Raw genomic sequence first — 17,919 nt, forward strand, 5'->3', positions numbered from 1 at the left:
GTTATTCTTCCTGGCATTATCGAACTCAAAGGGTATTTTGGCGAGCGAATCTACCATATCGTCGTCTTCAGGCGGCGCCGAATTCCGGTTCCCGCCTCGGTTCATTCTCCAATTCTTCCGACCGTGCGACCATTCACTATTATCGTCATCATCGTCGTCGGAAGGTTCGGGATCTCCCCCAACGTTCCCTCTTGGTGGGTTTCGGGGAGGTTGATTTCCACCATTCCCTCCTACCGGAGCAGCTCTCACCGGTCGCCTGCCACTGTTTCCCTGCACTGGGCCGGCTTCCTCTGGTTTTTTGCCTCCGTTTCCTCCAACTGGACCAGCTTCTTCTGGTTGCTTGCCGTTCCCTGATGTTTGAGGGCCAGCATTTTGGGGGTTCTTGCCATTGCCAACAGGAACCGTTCGGGGTGCATTAGGGTCTAAAGGAGCACTTGCCACGGAAGGTGCCACTGACAGGTGTTGTCGCAGTAGCTCCTCCATCTCGGCTATCCGTTGGTTTCTCTCCTCATCGGACCGCTTGAATTCCGCAAACCAAGCTCGTTGCTCCCCTTTCTCCTGCTCCCGCTCTTCTCTTACTATCCTCAGTTGTCGCTCCGCCTCCTGTAGCTGGTTCTGGGTTTGCCGATGACTTTGCTCCAGAACCTAGTGGTCGGCGGCTCGTGCTGCTTCGTGTACTTGTTGGACACTGGAGACGAGCTCAAAGAGCGACTCGAGATGTTGTTTTTGGGCAATGGCTTCTTGCCGTACTTTCTTATCCAGGATTTGTCCACTCCCTTGGACTTGCTCCTGGAGGTTTTGTAGCTGCTGCCAAACGGCCTGTCCAGCTGCACCCAGATACCTCATTTGTGCCTCATGGGTATCCAAAAACTCCTGCATGTTCCTCACGAACTGGGCTTGAGCAGAGCGTTTACTCGATTGCCGAGTTGTTGTAGAGGGTCCTCCCGTAAGTAGGGGGTCTGGGCTAGCAGCCCTTGATATCACCATAGAATCTTCTCCTCCGGCCTCCTCAGTTACGGCCGAAGTATCTATGAAGTAATTATCCCTTCGGGTAGTCATTGTGATAGGGGATAATGATGATAGTTTTTTCTCTTTGAGGTGACTTCGTTACTCCAAGTGAACTTGTGAGTAACAATATACTGTGAGGGATGCGTACCAGATCACAAGAGTACACTACGCAGAGCTCAGAGTTCGGCTAACAGCTACAAAGGTAGAAGTCTCCAAGGTCTCTTCAGTCAACGTCGAGTATGATTCTCCTTGATCCGATACGGGCCCCGCGAGCTACGTTATCAACAAAGATTCACTAGAGTTAGCGTATAGAATTCGACCGTCTTCGACGTAATAGCTCAGGTAGAGTTCGAAGTCACGATAGAGTAAAGTAATTCCAAAAGTATAGTCAAATAAAGTTGTAACTCGCGTATCAACGATTTATATTGTTAAGACTCTGATTTCGCCGATGATGGTTTGACTAGTCAGTGAATGACACAGTATTTATATCCCTCGCTTATGTCTCGAGGACCCAGTCTAATAATACAGAATACACTCGGGGCATGCCCGAGACCCTGAAAAACAACCAAGAACATTTAACTCCTAAGTCCGTACCCTAAACTCCTAAACCCGCTAAAACCCCTCAACCTATTTATCCACTCTAATGCACGTTTCCCTGTCGATGTTTCTTCTCCATCGGCCGTCTGGTGGATAATCGTCAGCGTCGGCTATTCGGAGGTCTCGGACGGCAAGGCTACCTACTCAGGCCTCTTCCCACATCGCTATCCAAAATAGCAGAGTCCTCTCATGCCCACAGGTACCGCCGATAGGTACTCGGTCGGCTGGCAGCTTGCGCCGATTCCCTCCGAGCGGTCCGATCTTCGATCCGATTGATTCCAGCTGTCCCTCATATATCCACCGGTACCAAAACACTCCCCTCCGGCGGTTTGACGCTCCGGGGGTTATTATTGGGGTCGAAAACGTGTTTTTTAACTAGGAAAACCGCAACTCCGCATTTGGTCGCATATCGATCGCACCGCACCTCGTGGGTGCGAACCGGGGTTGATAGTGGTGTTGCCATTAGTATTAAAGGGTATAGGGATATCTACTAGCCTTTCTCTCACTCCTGTAAATGCTTGGCATGCCCGTAACAGTGCCTTTGGTTCTCGAGCCCTGGTGGAAGTGGAAGGGGGAGAGGTGGCCGGAGGTCGGTACTGCTGTGACATCATAGCAAACAAATCCTTTTGTTGCTTCTCTAACTTCTTCTTAAGATATCTCCGCCAACCTCTTCTATCACCGCCTTCTGGTTCCGAGTCTGAACTGTCAGAACTGTCTGGATCTCCAGGAGCAGGAGCGTGGGCCACGGGAGGTGGAGGGTTCTGGTTCCCACCGCTTCCACCCTGTACATTAGCTGGAGGGGGAGCGGCGGCCGCAGCAGGAGGGGCCACGGGTGCTACTGGTGCCGGGTTACTGGCCAATGGTGAGGTTGCTGCTGGTTGAGCGGCCCCAGACATGGTGAACCTTCCCGGGTTCCTGGCTAGCGGACTGGGAGGTCCTCGGCCTGCACCTGAGTAGAACTCTCCTTCATAGTCAAAGGATCGGTCGGCTAATCCAAGGAATGGGTTTATTCCTGCAAAGCGGCTAGGACGCAAGGGGGATGCTCCCACTGCTGACTGCACAATAGGAACGACTCTCCTAGTGGACCGGACCGGAAATGCTGCAAAGGGACTGGTCTTTCGCTGCATTGTTCTGGTAGCTGCTCTGGAAGAGGACCTGGACCCTGGATTTGGTGCCGGAGTTGCTGGTCTACCCACCACTAGTCTTCCTTCATCAAGGGCTCTCTGTATCTCGTCAACAAAGTCTGGTGGAGTAGCCGGGTTTGTCCACTCAATCTCCATGGCATCGGCTTCCAGTTCATCTCTTTCCACATACTTCCGGAGTTCTTCCTGAACAGAGTTGACCTCCCTCCTCATGTACTCAAGAGCTTCTGCCATCAGAGCATTCTGTGCTGCCTGGCGCTCTTGTACAATGAGTAGGGCCTGACTGCCCCGGGTCAACTGATTCTGCAGGCTGTGCTGGAGGTAGGTCTGGAGCTCTGTGAAGAACTGTTGGACGGAAATCTCGTCGGTATCCTGCCAGGCAGGCTCACAGCCGGGAATATAAGTCTGTAGAGCGGTTCTGGGTTTTTTGACAAGCTGTGTCTGCCCGGTGGCATCAAGCTGGAGGGGCACCGGCTGCCATTCAATCTGAAGGGGTGCATCGGGAGCCGGAAGGGCGGACATTTGGTATAGAGTAAGAATAATCTGAAGGTGACTTGAGCCTTAAAGATTATCTGTAACGGGGGTCCTTTCTAAGAGAAATAGAATCTAATAGAATAGAGACGGCCGTGCAAGATAGACAATCAGGTTGCAGATTATTCAAAGATACTATCGCTAGAACTCAATAATCTTTAAGGGCTCTGCTACCGATAAGAACTTGGTTTTCTTTCTGATGAAGACTGGAGAGAACAGGACTGAAGGGCGAGAATGAACCTAAGTACTTATACTCCGAAGGCCTCTATTCTCTGCTCCTAACTCCTTTACTAAGTTTCCGGTGGGCCTTCCCTCAGTACCGGAAACAATACCACCGCTACCCCGCTTTTCTCTAAGCGTCAGCAGGTGTTTCCGATACCCAAGGCAACCACCCTTAGTCAAAGCCTTTGTAACACCTGCAGCCTTGGTTGCCACACAACCGAGGACCTGCATGAATGAGCTACCACTCAGGTGTAAGCTTAATCATTGCTGTAGAGCTTTCGCTTATTGTAGACTTCCCTAGCATAGTCCCTGCCTCTTCGGCGGTCATACAATGCTCAGAGGATACAGAGGATCACTGGACAATCAGAGCTTCACTCTGGCCGGTCTTCTAGTCACTGGCGAGGCATAGACTCGTCAGTCATTGCTTCCATGAATAGATCCCCTTCCTAGCGCCCGGAATGTAGTTACTCTAACAGCTGGTAGCTAACCACACTGCCGGTACTTGCATATCACCGTGCCACTGGCTTCTAACAATAACTCTCAGCATGTAATCGGGCCCTGTGTGTACTCATACACCAGACAGTTGAAATGGCTCCGTTACACCACTCCCCTCTTCCAGGATCTTGGTCTCCGAGATCTATAACCATTCTATTACCATTCAATCTATATGACAAGAAACTCCGTGATATGCAAGGAAATGAAAACCCAAAAGAAAAATCTACACCCCAACAAGCCGCTTGTCCTTGGGTTTCTTAGGATACCTCATGTGGAAATCTCGAAGGGCTTCTTCGGCACTCTTCTTGAGATGCTCCCAAGGTTCCCATGTAGCATCCTCGTTTTCATAACCTTCCCACAGCACTAGGTATTCCACTCGTCTCCTTTTCTTATTGACCCGGCTATCAGCTACCTCTCGGACAACCCAGTTCTGTTCTCCTTCAATCTCTTCGGGCTCCGGTACAGGAACTCTTCTCTCAGGATCTACCGGTGCTCGGTAAGGTTCCAGAAGAGAGACATGAAAGACCGGGTGGATTCCCATTTGGGGGGGAAGAGAGAGCTTGTAGGCACGGGTACCAATAGCTTCTAAGACCTTAAAGGGTCCCATCTTCTTCTGATCCAATTTTCCCAAAGGCCGCTTTGTTTGCACATTGCGCCGGTCCAACATAACTTCATCTCCGGGCTTGATTTCAGGCGGTGCCAGGGCATGAGCATCATACCACCGGGCCATCCTTAACCTAGTTTTACCCAAGCTGGCGTTCATAGCCTGCCAGATAGATTCCCATTGAGATATCATGACCTTGCTCGCTGGATTGTTCCATTCTACTCCTTTCTTTGGGGCCGGCCAGTTGGTCCTGGGTTCATATCCATAGTTGGCATAAAAAGCCGATACTTTGGTAGACTCAGAGACCGCCGAGTTATAAGCATACTCTGCCAAAGGCAAGAGTTCTGCCCAGTCATCCTGTTGATATGAACAATAACTCCTCAAGTAATGTTCCAGGGTCTGGTTAACTCTTTCTGTTTGACCGTCCGTTTGGGGGTGGAAAGATGTGGACATCTTCAGCTTCACATTGAGGAGACTCATGAGAGATTGCCAAAAGTGAGAGATGAACCTGCTATCTCTATCCGAGACTATGTCATCGGGTAAACCATGGAGTCTCCAAACTTCCTTCAAGAACAACTTAGCCAAATCTTCCGTTTTATTGAGGGTAGGAAGAGGGATGTAGTGTGCCATCTTCGAAAAACTGTCCACTATTACCCAGATCTTTGTAAACCCACTAGATTCCGGTAATCCCACAATGAAGTCCATAGAGATGGAAGTCCATGGCCGATAGGGTATCTCCAGCGGTTGGAGCATACCAAACTTCTTGTGTCTTGAGGTCTTATTCCTCTGGCAGCTATCACAGCTCCGGACATATTCCTCAACATCCTTATCCATGTTGGCCCAAAAGAAGTTGTTTTTCACCCGCTCTAGTGTCTTAAATTGGCCAAAATGACCAGCCACCTTAGAGTCATGGGTATCGGACAGTATTTCCATCTGAAGCTTCTTGTCTTTGGGTATATACCATCTATTCTTGTAGAAGATGAGACCGTTCTTGACCGACAAGTTCTGGTCCAAATTTGGTTTCCTTTCAACCAGGGAGCAGTGCAGTTCCTGCCAGAAACTATCCTCTTTAGCAGCCGCATATAGGCGCTCTAAGAATGTATTCTGCAATTGATTCACCCTGACAGCCGCTAGCTTTACAGGATCCAAAACCAATTGACCTGGCCTAAAAAAGAACTGTGGCTCCGGCTGCAGAGCTTCACCTCCCTCTCCAAGGCGGTGATCCCAGCGCCTAGATAGCACATCAGTCTTGCCATTCTTTTTTCCCGGTCTGTAGACAACTTTGAAATTGTAGCCGGCGAGGTCCTCAGACCATCTAGCTTGCCGCCTAGTGAGAACCTTGGTAGAATTAAAATACTCCAAGTTCTTGTGGTCTGTGAAAACCGTGATCTCTTGCTCACAAGATTTGAGCATGTGTTCCCATTCCCGGAAAGAGGCTACAATAGCTCCCATTTCCTTATCATGAATGTCATAGTTGATCTCAGCAGGGGAGAACTTCTTAGAATAGAATGCCACCGGATGTAGCTTCCCATCATCCCCATACTGAGAGAGCACCGCTCCCTTGACAAAATCACTGGCATCTGTCTCGACCACCGTTCTCCTACTAGGGTCAAAATGAAGGAGGATTGGAGCGCTTGTGAACAGCCTCTTGAATTCTTCAAAGGCCTGCTCATGTGCTGCCGTCCAATACCATTTCTTGTCTTTTTGCAGGAGGTCAGTTAATGGTTTGCAAACTTTACTGAAGCCTTCAATAAAGCGGCGATAGAAGTTTGCAAATCCGAGGAATGCCTGTACTGCCTTGATATTCTCAGGGACCGGCCATTCCTTAACTGCCTCCACCTTGTCTTCTGACATAGATACTCCTTCTTCCGAGATGTGATAGCCTAGGTATTCTACTTCTCGGACATGGAAGGATGTCTTACTGATCGAGGCACAGAGCTTAGCTTCCCTAAGCTTCTGTAGTACCTTCTTGACCAATAGCTCATGCTCTTTCTCAGTCTCCGAGTAGATGAGGATGTCATCAATATAGACAACTACTCCTTCATCCAGTAGTTCCTTTAGCACATCATTGATCATTGCCTGGAAAGCGGATGGAGCATTGCATAGACCAAATGGCATCACATTATACTGATACAGTCCATAGCGGGTTCTGAAAGCGGTTTTCCACTCATCACCTTCTGCTATCCTGATCAAATTGAAGCCGTTCTTCAGGTCTATCTTTGTGAAGATCTTGGCCTTGAACAACCTGTCTCTGAGCTCACTCATGAGAGGCAGCGGGTACTTGTCCTTGACAGTGACCTTGTTCAAACCTCTGTAATCCACACAAATTCGCAATGTACCATCCTTCTTAGGAATGAACAATATGGGTGCCGCAGCAGTGCTGTTAGATCTAGAGATCTTTCCTGAAGACAATTCTTTGTCTAGGTACTCTCGGAGGGCCTTCAACTCTGGAGCGGAACATGGGTATAGCGGGCCAAATGGGGGAGCGGTGCCAGGCAAGAGTTTGATCTTCAAATCATTATGAGAATGCGGCGGCATTTCCTCAATCTTCTCTTGACTGAACACATCCGCCCATTCCCGGTAAAGATGGTGTATCTTCTCAGCGATATCACCTCCGTCCTCATCATGCCATACTGAACCAACCAATTGGTAAACTGTCTCTTCCTCTTCCAGCATCTGGTATGGAGAGATCAGTTCAATCTTGGTGGCCGCTGGGAGACAATTCTGCTTGCAGTAGTTACTCCTCCAGCTCATGGTGTTGAGTTCCCAGTTGATGTCCGGGTTATGCTTCCTAGCCCAACTAATTGGCAGGTAACCGGTCATTCCTTCTTCCAAAATAGCCACTTCCCATCGGAGTGTCTCCTTATGATCTCCCATAGTCATGCGGACCGGGTGAGTGTAATACTCGCCTCCTCCCATCATGACATCTCCTTGAGCATCAAACATCGTCAGAGGTTGATCCGGCCGCACTAAGGGGATTCCATGTTTCCTGACAAAACTCTGGTTGAGGATAGCTCCTGTACAACCGGTATCAAACAGGAAAGACCCTTGGGCGCCTTCATCCTTTCCTTTGACCGTCCATGACAGTCCTGCCTTCAGTATAGGTCTTTTTCCATGTACTGGTAAGGAGGGAAGTCTCTGTTCCAACCTTCTTTGCTTAACAGCGGGTTCCGAACTTGTTTCTCTTTGTCTTTTCAACATAGCTAATAGCTTCGGGCACTACTAAGATCAGAGATCCTTTGGTTCTATTCCCAAGCGGTAATATAGCAGATGTATTGTGTAGTAGTCCTTTTTATCAGCGGTTTGGAAGTGTCTTGGTAGCAAATATAACTTTGGTAGAGCACTGACAGACCAGCTGTTTCGGGTCTTAAACCCATCCTCAGAGTGCTTGGAGCAATCAAATAGGCGGAAACACAATCATAATTTATTCAAGAGAAAACATAGAAACCGAAAACCCCCATATAAAAGAAAACTAGTAAACATAGACTCAAACAGACACTTTTCTACCAGAGGATTTCATTGTCCGAGTCTTGCTCAGGCTGCAAAACAAAATCTTCTGTAACCTCCGGGAGTACAACAAGCGGATCCTCTGCTACTACAGCAGCCACTTTAGCCTTCTTCTGAGAGCTGGACTTGCCATTCCCTCTTTTTCGCTTTTGTACTCTCACTGCTGCCACGCGGACAACAGTAGGTTCTCTTGACCAACAATCGGTCCATTTGTGTCTGGACTTGCCGCACTATTGCACAAGTCAGTCTATGCACTCTACCAATAGGGAGTACCGGAAGGTCATACCTTCAAGCATACTTCTGCTTTCCTTCTTTCTTCTAGAATATCCCCCGGGATACCCTTCAGTTCCACCGCTTTGTCTTTAGGTCCAGGAGTCTTCTGAGGTCCGGAGGAGCTCGCAGCTTCTCTTTTCCTCTTAGGCTGCTGGTCCTTCTGAGCGGGAGGATCCTTCTTGGTCCGAGGGTGCGCTTTCTCAGCTGCCATCCCTTGGTACCTCTCATGGGTGTGCCCTCACTCTCTTAGAGCAGCTATCCGCTCCATCAAGGACTTTGGCTTGGGATTAAAAAGAGCCCAACTCATGCCTAGGTCCGGGAGGAGGGAATTATGAATCTTATCATCCACCAACTGACCCTCATAGCCAGTCTTCCACATCAACTGAATGATAGTATTCAGGAAGAGGTCTATTCCTCCTCGAGCTGTGTGGGTGAGGGTATTCCATTGGGCTACAGCATCATCTCGAGAGATGGCTTCACCGAAGGCTGCTCTAAAAGCATCCACAAAGGAATCCCAGCGCTTCCATCTCAGATCCAAAGCCACCGGCATTCCCGCAAGGCGGTTGGCGGAGGCTTGATTAATTGAATTGTGGTATGCCTCATACCATCGGATCGCTGCCTCTCCTTCCATCAAGTTGCCTGCATATCGGATCTTGACCTCCTCAGAGGTGAATGACAGACCCTCGATGGAGAACACATTCTCACATTGCCGAATGAAGGTCTCCACTTGCTCCGCCTTGCCCTGAAACTTGGAGGGTGGTGGTGCCTTTGGTTCTCGAGCTCTGGTGGAAGTAGAAGGGTGAGAGGTGGCCGGAGGTTGATAGTGCTGGGACATCATAGCAAACAAATCCCTTTGTTGCTTCCCCAACTTCTTCTTAAGGTATCTCCGCCAGCTTCTTCTATCACCACCTTCTGGTTCCGAGTCCGAGCTGTCAGAACTGTCTGAATCTCCAGGAGCAGGGGCACGGGCCGCAGGAGGTGGAGGGTTCTGATTCCCACCGCTTCCACCCTGCGCATTGGCTGGAGGGTTCTGGTTCCCACCGCTTCCACCCTGCGCATTGGCTGGAGGGGGAGCAGCGGCCGCAGCAGAAGGGGCCACAGGTACTACTGGTGCCGGGTTGCTGGCCAGTGGAGAGGTTGCTCCTGGTTGAGCGGCCCCAGACATGGTGAACCTTCCTGAGTTCCTGGCTAGCGGGCTGGGAGGTCCTCGGCCTGCACCTGGATAGAGTTCTCCCTCATAGTCAAAGGATCGGTCGGCTAATCCAAGGAATGGGTTTATTCCTGCAAAGCGGCTAGGAGGTAAGGGAGATGCTCCCACCGCTGGCTGGACAATAGGAACAACTCTCCTAGTGGATCTGACCGGAAATGCTGCGAAGGGACTGGTCTTCCGCTGCATTGTTCTGGTAGCTGCTCTGGAAGAGGACCTGGAGCCTGGATTTGGTGCCGGAGTTGCTGGTCTCCCTACCACTAGCCTTCCTTCATCAAGGGCTTTCTGTATCTCGGCAACAAAGTCTGGTGGAGTTGCCGGATTTGTCCACTCAATCTCCATGGCATCGGCTTCCAGTTCATCTCTCTCCGCATACTTTCGGAGTTCTTCCTGGACAGAGTTGACTTCATGCCTCATGTATTCAAGAGCTTCTGCCATCAGAGCATTCTGTGCTGCCTGACGCTCTTGTACAAGGAGTAGTGCCTGACCGCCCCGGGTCAACTGATTCTGCAGACTGTGCTGGAGGTAGGTCTGGAGCTCTGTGAAGAACTGTTGGATGGAAACTTCGTCCGTATCCTGCCAGGCAGGCTCACAACCGGGGATGTAGGTCTGTAGAGCGGTCCTGGGCTTCTTGACAAGCTGTGTCTGCCCGGTGGCATCAAGCTGAAGGGGCACCGGCTGCCATTCAATCTGAAGGGGTGCATCTGGTGCCGAGAGGGCGGACATTTTTGTATAGAGGAAGAATAATCTGAAGGTGACTTGAGCCTTAAAGATTATCTGTAACGGGGGTCTCTTCTAAGAGAAATAGAATAAAGTAGAATAGAGACGGCCGTGCAAGATAGACAATCAGGTTGCAGATTATTCAAAGATACTATCGCTAGAACTCAATAATCTTTAAGGGCTCTGCTACCGATAAGAACTTGGTTTTCTTTCTGATGAAGACTGGAGAGAACAGGACTGAAGGGCGAGAATGAACCTGAGTACTTATACTCCGAAGGCCTCTATTCTCTGCTCCTAACTCCTTTACTAAGTTTCCGGTGGGCCTTCCCTCAGTACCGGAAACAATACCACCGCTACCCCGCTTTTCTCTAAGCGTCAGCAGGTGTTTCCGATACCCAAGGCAACCACCCTTAGTCAAAGCCTTTGTAACACCTGCAGCCTTGGTTGCCACACAACCGAGGACCTGCATGAATGAGCTACCACTCAGGTGTAAGCTTAATCATTGCTGTAGAGCTTTCGCTTACTGTAGACTTCCTGTGAGGGATGCGTACCAGACCACAAGAGTACACTACGCAGAGCTCAGAGTTCAGCTAACAGCTACAAAGGTAGAAGTCTCCAAGGTCTCTTCAGTCAACGTCGAGTATGATTCTCCTTGATCCGATACGGGCCCCGCGAGCTACGTTATCAACAAAGATTCACTAGAGTTAGCATATATTATTCGACCGTCTTCGACGTAATAGTTCAGGTAGAGTTCGAAGTCACGATAGAGTAAAGTAATTCCAAAAGTGTAGTCAAGTAAAGTTGTAACTCGCGTATCAACGATTTATATTGTTAAGACTCTGATTTCGCCGATGATGGTTTGGCTAGTCAGTGAATGACACAGTATTTATATCCCTCGCTTATGTCTCGAGGACCCAGTCTAATAATACAGAATACACTCGTGGCATGTCCGAGACCCCGAAAAACAACCAAGAACATTTAACTCCTAAGTCCGTAACCCAAGCTCCTAAGCCCGCAGAAACCCCTCAACCTATTTACCCATTCTAATGCACGTTTCCCTGTCGATGTTTCTTCTCCATCGGCCGTCTGGTGGATAATCGTCAGCGTCGGCTATTCGGAGGTCTCGGAGGGCAAGGCTACCTACTCAGGCCTCTTCCCACATCGCTTTCCCAAATAGCAGAGTTCTCTCATGCCCACAGGTACCGCCGATAGGTACTCGGTCGGCTGGCAGCTTGCGCCGATTCGCTCCGAGTGGTCCGATCTTCGATTCGATTGATTCCAGCTGTCCCTCATATATTTACCGGTACTAAAGAACTCCCCTCCGGCGGTTTGACGCTCCGGGGGTTATTATTGGGGTCGAAAACGTGTTTTTTAACTAGGAAAACCGCAACTCCGCATTTGGTCGCATATCGATCGCACCACACCTCGTGGATGCGAACCGGAGTTGATAGTGGTGTTGCCATTAGTATTAGAGGCTATTGGGGGTATCTACTAGCCTTTCTCTCACTCCTGTAAATGCTTGGCATGCCCGTAACAGCCCGGTTACATGCTGAGAGTTATTGTTAAAAGCCAGTTGTACGGTGATATGCAAGTACCGGCAGTGTGGTTAGCTACCAGCTGTTAGAGTAACTACATTCCGGGCGCTAGGAAGGGGATCTATTCATGGGAGCAAGGACTGACGAGTTTATGCCTCGCCAGTGATTAGAAGACCGGCCAGAGTGAAGCTCTGATTGCCCGGTGATCCTCTGTATCCTCTGAGCATTGCATGTCCGCCGAAGGGGCAGTGACTATGTTAGGGAAGTCTACAATAAGCGAAAGCTCTACAGCAATGATTAAGCTTACATTTGAGCGTCAGCTCATTCATGTAGGTCCCGGTTGTGTGACAACTAAGCCTGCAGGTGTTACAAAGGCTTTGACTAAGGGTGGTTGCCTTGGGCATCGGAAACACCTGCTGACGCTTAGAGAAAAGTGGGGTAGCGGTGGTATTGTTTCCGGACCGAAGAAAGGCTCCACCAGAGCTTAGTAAGGAAGTTAGGAGCAGAGAATAGAGGCTTTCAGAGTATAAGTACTCAGGCTCATTCTCGCCCTGCAGTCCTATTCTCTCCAGTCTTCATCAGAAAGAAATATCAAGTTCTTATCGATAGCAGAGCCCTTAAAGATTATTGAGTTCTAGCGATAGTATCTTTGAATAATCTGCAACCTGATTGTTTATCTTGCATCGCCGTCTCTATTCTACCTTATTCTATTTTCTTTTAGAAGAGACCCCCGTTACAGTAAGCTTGCTGATGTCAGTAGCCACCTCAAGAAATAAAATTTTTACTTTTGGCACAGTGCAAATTCCTTACAGCAAATAATATTTCTATGTTTACCAGGGTGACAGGGGTGTTAAATTAGAGACTCGAATCCACTACACTAAAGCCAAATTTTCCGTATACAGAGGTATTTTTCGTTGGGAGAAAGACAATTCTCAATATATTTCCTTGTAACTAATATTTCTGAACACGGGGTTCCCTACATCCAGGTGAGACTGTACTAAACTGTTACCAAATTACACAGTGCCCCCACAACCCGCTCCGTTTGGTTCTTACTTTCTGTTTAGTTAGATTTAGTTCTGTCACTATTTCTTTCTTTGGATGTGTTTAAACCAACACTGGACCAACAGACTCCAACGGTCGTTTGGAGAATTTGAACTTATTCCAACCGCTCTATCTCAAAAATAGTCGTCCACGCCGTGAGCAACAGCTTCGAGGCTCAGCGCCACGCTTATGTACCACAGGGAGGTGACGTGGGGACCAAGAGGATTGCTGGTCCCGATACTGTTTTACCTGGGCCTAGTAGATCCGCCATATCACGCAGAATTATATTTGCTAAGTGAATATGCAAATTCAAAGTAGTAACATGCGATTTGAAAGACAAACTTCTTGGACTTTCGGACCTATTAAAACAAAGAAACCAAACATGAAATCTAATTGAGTAGGACAGGAAAACCATCGCCTTTTTATCACAGTACATAGTTCCCGTTTACTAACATGTTTCGCCCATCCGCAACGCAAGAAGTGCCCTCACATCGGTGGCATACTGAAGGGCTTCCAAAAGAGGTATTAGGTGTAGGAGATCTATATCGGTTGGGTCATTGATCCATCCTTCAATGGGTATCGCGTTATCTTGTGAGAATGTAATCCCAAAAAGTAAGCTATTTGTATCCAAACTCCCTTGAAGTCCCCAAAGTCACTTTGAAAAACCGGGTGCCAACACCAACCTTCATGGAAACAATAGCTTGTGGGTGAATTATCGATAATCATGACCTTCGAAAGATCAGGCTCGACGGCACTAAGATCTTTGATATATGCACCATTACGCTGAGTACAATGTTGACGGTAGTATCTACCTTTGAAATACTTTCGATCCTGTTCTAACCAATCGATCACAGGATCGGCGTATTCTTGCACAGAAGCTGTAAACACAACCAAATTATACCATTTGCAAACCTATATTCAAATAAAAGTCAATACAAGGTAGGGTAGACAGAAGGATCATGACTGAACCAACGACATGATACCTTTCGAAGAAAATCATCGCAGTATGGCCGCTTATGGACGTAATAAAGAATTGCATGTTGCCGGTCGAGTTTGACCTCAACCATGTGGCCTGAAGTCATCCGTCCACCTTTTGCCAGTGAGTGAATTAAAGTCTCATCGAGGTCCAATATCAATGTTTTTGGTGAGGGGTGACTGGGTAGAAGAGGTTTTGGCGGTCCATAGTTACGGGGATACTTTGTGAGTCTGAGACTCGATGAAGGTGACGTTGGTGATTTTACAGATGAAGTCCTTGATTTGCTTGTCAAATCATCGTTATATAAACGAATTCTTATTGATCTTTGCGGTACTATCTCCTCCTGAAGAAGAGGATTGGAATCTTGACTGATGGATTTTGATCGAGAGTGATGCGTAGGCGTAGTTGATATAACTATCGGGTCATTGGGGTAATGATCATGGTCCCTTTTCTCGTCGTTTACATCCCGGGCGGTGGGCCAGTGTTGGGATTTAACAGGGGGTTTGAAATTAGGATTTGCATGATCGGACGCTCCGAAAGGTTTCATGCCGAGCCCAGTAAGCCTCCGGAATGGCATGAAGGGTGAGAAAATGCCCTGCTCATCATAAACACAGGATATGAGCCAGTTGGTTGACGCAACCAGTGTAGAAATAAACCACCGGAAAGCACCTAAACTAATCAGGGCCATGTATATCCTGTCATTCAGCGTCTGCGAACTTTTGTTGTAAAGCAGTGTTGCCTGCTCCGTATCTCGGTCATCTTCATCGTCGTCTTCGTCATCCCCTTCATCGTCCTCCTCGTCGTCCTCCTCATCATTCTCGTAGAAAACAGCTTCGTCTACAACATGTCTTGCTAAGTAAGACCTCTTGCCGGTTGAAGCTAAAGGGTTCGAGTTATGCTCATGCCGTAGAGCTTTTGATGAATCGGGTCTGGTGGTTGACGAAGGAGTTCCGCCGATGACTTTATCAACTTGGGATGAAAGTAGGCTGAGCGAGTTCATCGTGGTGTTGACAGTGCCATAGAGTACGTAGGATTGAATACGAAGAGGCTGTATTTATCTGGCCGATGTTACTATTAATTTTCTTGCTCTTGGTATTTTGGCAACAACTGCCAGGCCCTTTCCCCGAGTTTACCTTCACTCCTCCGTAGATCTGAAGAGAGGGCTGTATGCTGTGCAATCCCTGTCTGACTGGTTGGGCCTTATGTTATGTTTCTGGAGTTGCTGCTGTCTTTTCTATCTCTCACTGGCATGGGCAGGTATGTACCCACTACCTGAGCGTTTCCCTACGTCGCGAGCACACAGGATACCGATATAAAATCTGGCACTAAACCTACAGCCAAGGAACGCTGCACCAACACTCACTCACGGGGTGAAGGCGGATCCTGTCTGATAGGCAGGGATTTAGCATAGTTTACTTTGGGACGCCAAGGCTAAACAACCATCAGACAGGAACAGTGCTCTAGAGTATGATGACACTAGATTTTATTGGTCATGTGACCTATATTCTGTGAGAAGCTAAGCTAAGCAAGATATCGGGTCACATGACCCATAAAACTGTCGACATTAGTACTACCTACGACGTATCAAAAGGGACAGATTTGATATTCTCGCTAGTAGACATCAGTTGCCCTCTGTTATAATGAACCTGTATATTCCAAAAGAAAATCATTCATTACAGCAGATTTGTGGCTTTTTTGGCATTTGGTATGTACATACATACATGAAGTGGAGGGCAACTGTCATGTAGTTGAGGTAAGAATCTGATAAGTGAATACGTGTATTTCACCTTATCAGATTTTGACCTGAACTGCTAAGGCCGCGTCCTGTTGCAACGAATATCACGATATTCGGCCGTCTTGGCACAATATGTGAGATTCTTTCTGAAGGTAGTGTTCGAGCAACCACCTTTTACGATATTTGTCATCCTATTAGAGCCACAATATCAATATTCTGCTCAGACCAAAATATTCAAGCTCGTATCACTTAATTCTCACCGCACTAGCACCAGACTTAGCACCAAGTTCACCAGCCCAAATATTGTATATTACTAGGGCTCTGAAATTTATTCACCTCCATTGTGGCTTACGAGCTTGATCAAAAATTTGAAATATTTTGGTAGCAGAACATGCTCTAATTTTTTATTTCTGTCCTGGTTGCCAGGATGCGGCCTTCGTTCGTTGCAGCAAAAACGGAGACACTAGGCCCAAGACGGCGTGGTGATACTTAGAAAATCTAGCTACTTACAGACTGTGGATACAGAAGGTGAAAAGAGGTTCGCGGAGTGAGGGCTAGGTTTACTACCGAGTAAATGTTGCCTACTAGCTCCCGGTCGTGAAAACACACGAAGGGATGTAAAGTACGTTAGAGGTGCTAGATACATATATGTGTGGAACTTCAGAATACAACCTCCCGCAGGAAACTTTTATTTTCTACTCCTTCGAATTCTTACCCTACTCCTTCGAATTCTTACTCAACTCCTTCGAATTCTCGCTTGAGGGGTATATAATGCATGCTGCCGATGACGGGACCATGGTTGATTATACAGCCTTAGATGAGGAGTTGTTTGGAGATTTTTCCGATCATGAAGATAATAACCCAAGCACATCGCATGATAATCTTCGCAATAAAAGCCAAGGGCCTACTTTCAACCATGACCCCGATCGGCTTTCGGATTATCCACACGAGGCGGCCACGTCAGGAACAGCCACGTCTCAATCTGAGTGCTACTCACCTCCACAACCGTTCCCTATGACGTCGGGCTCTTCCCCAACCAAGAGCCAGCAGTATCTTGTACCTTCAGAACCTATGGACACTGATATTATTGCGCCTCTGAACCCAAACACACACCCAAGTGCTACTACGTCTACATTCGTCAATAGTAATGATTCCGGTCAATTACTCGCGGAGAATATATGTTGGATGAAGGCCCGCATAACCGACGTTCACCAACTACTTCTGCACTACATCAATCTTCGAAATTCTCACAATGATATGGCCACAAATATGCAAAAGGAGATGATACTTCGGTCTGAGACAAAAGAGGCTCTCGAAAGAATCCGTGAGCAGCAAGATCAGACAAGCGAGGATATTCCCAGGCTTCAGTTTCAAATCGCTCAGTTGAAACTTGATGTTCAGAATGAACGTGCTGCCCGAACCGCAGCGGAAACAGGCATGGCGGTTATCAACCAAAAGCTTTGTAGCTATGATGAGCTGTTTTCCTCGATGCAGGCTCGATTGTCCGACTATGAAGTGATGGAGAACATTTGGCAGAAGGAGAAGGAGATATTGAGAGCCCGAATCGAGGAACTTACGACTAAAACAAGGGGTAACCTCACCCGTGGACATTCCCCAAGGCTGGGCTCTCCTACCTGTATGAAGGGAACCGATCATTTGGAGGAAATATCTAGCTAGATTCACCAGATAGATTTCCCTTGGGCTAGGTACTTATAGGGTCACATCGGATTCCTTTACTGAGCAAAAAAAGTAATTAAGCCTTGAATATGTATATATTCTTTGAAAGTAACATTTTAATTTAGGTGCCACCTTGGGAAAAGAGGTAATTTGAGTTCAGTTATGTTCAGTTGGAAAAGGTTTTTAGGACCAGTTTCTCGTGTATTCGGGAAGGAGAACCGGAAAAATTGAATAGGGAATTAAGTCGCAGTCACCAGCTCTCTATACCCTGACTACGGCAACCTTTCTCTGTGACGGTTTGGGATTTGCATAGTAAAGTATCCTGTGTTTTTGAGACAAGTGCAAAAGTCAATAAGAACGCCACTTTCCCCAACTTTTGTCTTTCTCAACGCCAATAGCTCATGGGATACATCTTAATATTGGTTCATGGTATGAATCTCTTTCTCACGAGTTGATGACCTCTGCGGAGAGAAAACCTTTCAATGGCGGCGACCAAGGTTGAAGGAATAAATTTGATATAGTGCTCTGCATGCTATCTTACCTTCTCTGTATATGAAGGCGCCTACAACTGCAATTAAATAATACCCTATCTACGGAGCTTCATGTAGTTTTAAGTGAGTCTTGATTATGAGTGGTCCCATGGCATGAT

General features: G+C 47.7%; 4 protein-coding genes across 4 annotated transcripts; 1 reads left to right on the top strand and 3 right to left on the bottom strand.

Moving 5' to 3' along the window:
* Positions 1–8,392: 8,392 nt before the first annotated feature.
* Positions 8,393–8,590, bottom strand: H6S33_009610 (uncharacterized protein; the record flags this gene model as incomplete). The annotated part of the gene is made up of 1 exon (XM_044841024.1): positions 8,393–8,590. A coding segment is annotated over one exon (198 nt), but the record flags the coding sequence as incomplete, so codon positions are not given.
* A 27-nt stretch (positions 8,591–8,617) lies between these two features.
* H6S33_009611 (uncharacterized protein) lies at positions 8,618–10,312 on the bottom strand (the record flags this gene model as incomplete). Its single annotated transcript, XM_044841025.1, has 1 exon — positions 8,618–10,312. One exon carries the CDS (start codon positions 10,310–10,312, stop codon positions 8,618–8,620), a length of 1,695 nt encoding a protein of 564 aa, XP_044698426.1.
* Positions 10,313–13,330: 3,018 nt separating this feature from the next.
* Positions 13,331–14,858, bottom strand: H6S33_009612 (uncharacterized protein; the record flags this gene model as incomplete). The annotated part of the gene is made up of 3 exons (XM_044841026.1): positions 13,331–13,470; positions 13,566–13,794; positions 14,322–14,858. The coding sequence occupies 3 exons, from the start codon at positions 14,856–14,858 to the stop codon at positions 13,331–13,333; spliced, it is 906 nt and encodes a 301-aa protein (XP_044698427.1).
* A 1,506-nt stretch (positions 14,859–16,364) lies between these two features.
* H6S33_009613 (uncharacterized protein) lies at positions 16,365–17,270 on the top strand (the record flags this gene model as incomplete). The annotated part of the gene is made up of 1 exon (XM_044841027.1): positions 16,365–17,270. One exon carries the CDS (start codon positions 16,365–16,367, stop codon positions 17,268–17,270), a length of 906 nt encoding a protein of 301 aa, XP_044698428.1.
* Positions 17,271–17,919: the final 649 nt, after the last annotated feature.

The sequence above is a fragment of the Morchella sextelata genome (genome assembly GCF_020137385.1).
Source record: "Morchella sextelata strain SCLS chromosome Unknown scls_3, whole genome shotgun sequence".
In the NCBI taxonomy this organism is placed as follows: domain Eukaryota; kingdom Fungi; phylum Ascomycota; class Pezizomycetes; order Pezizales; family Morchellaceae; genus Morchella; species Morchella sextelata.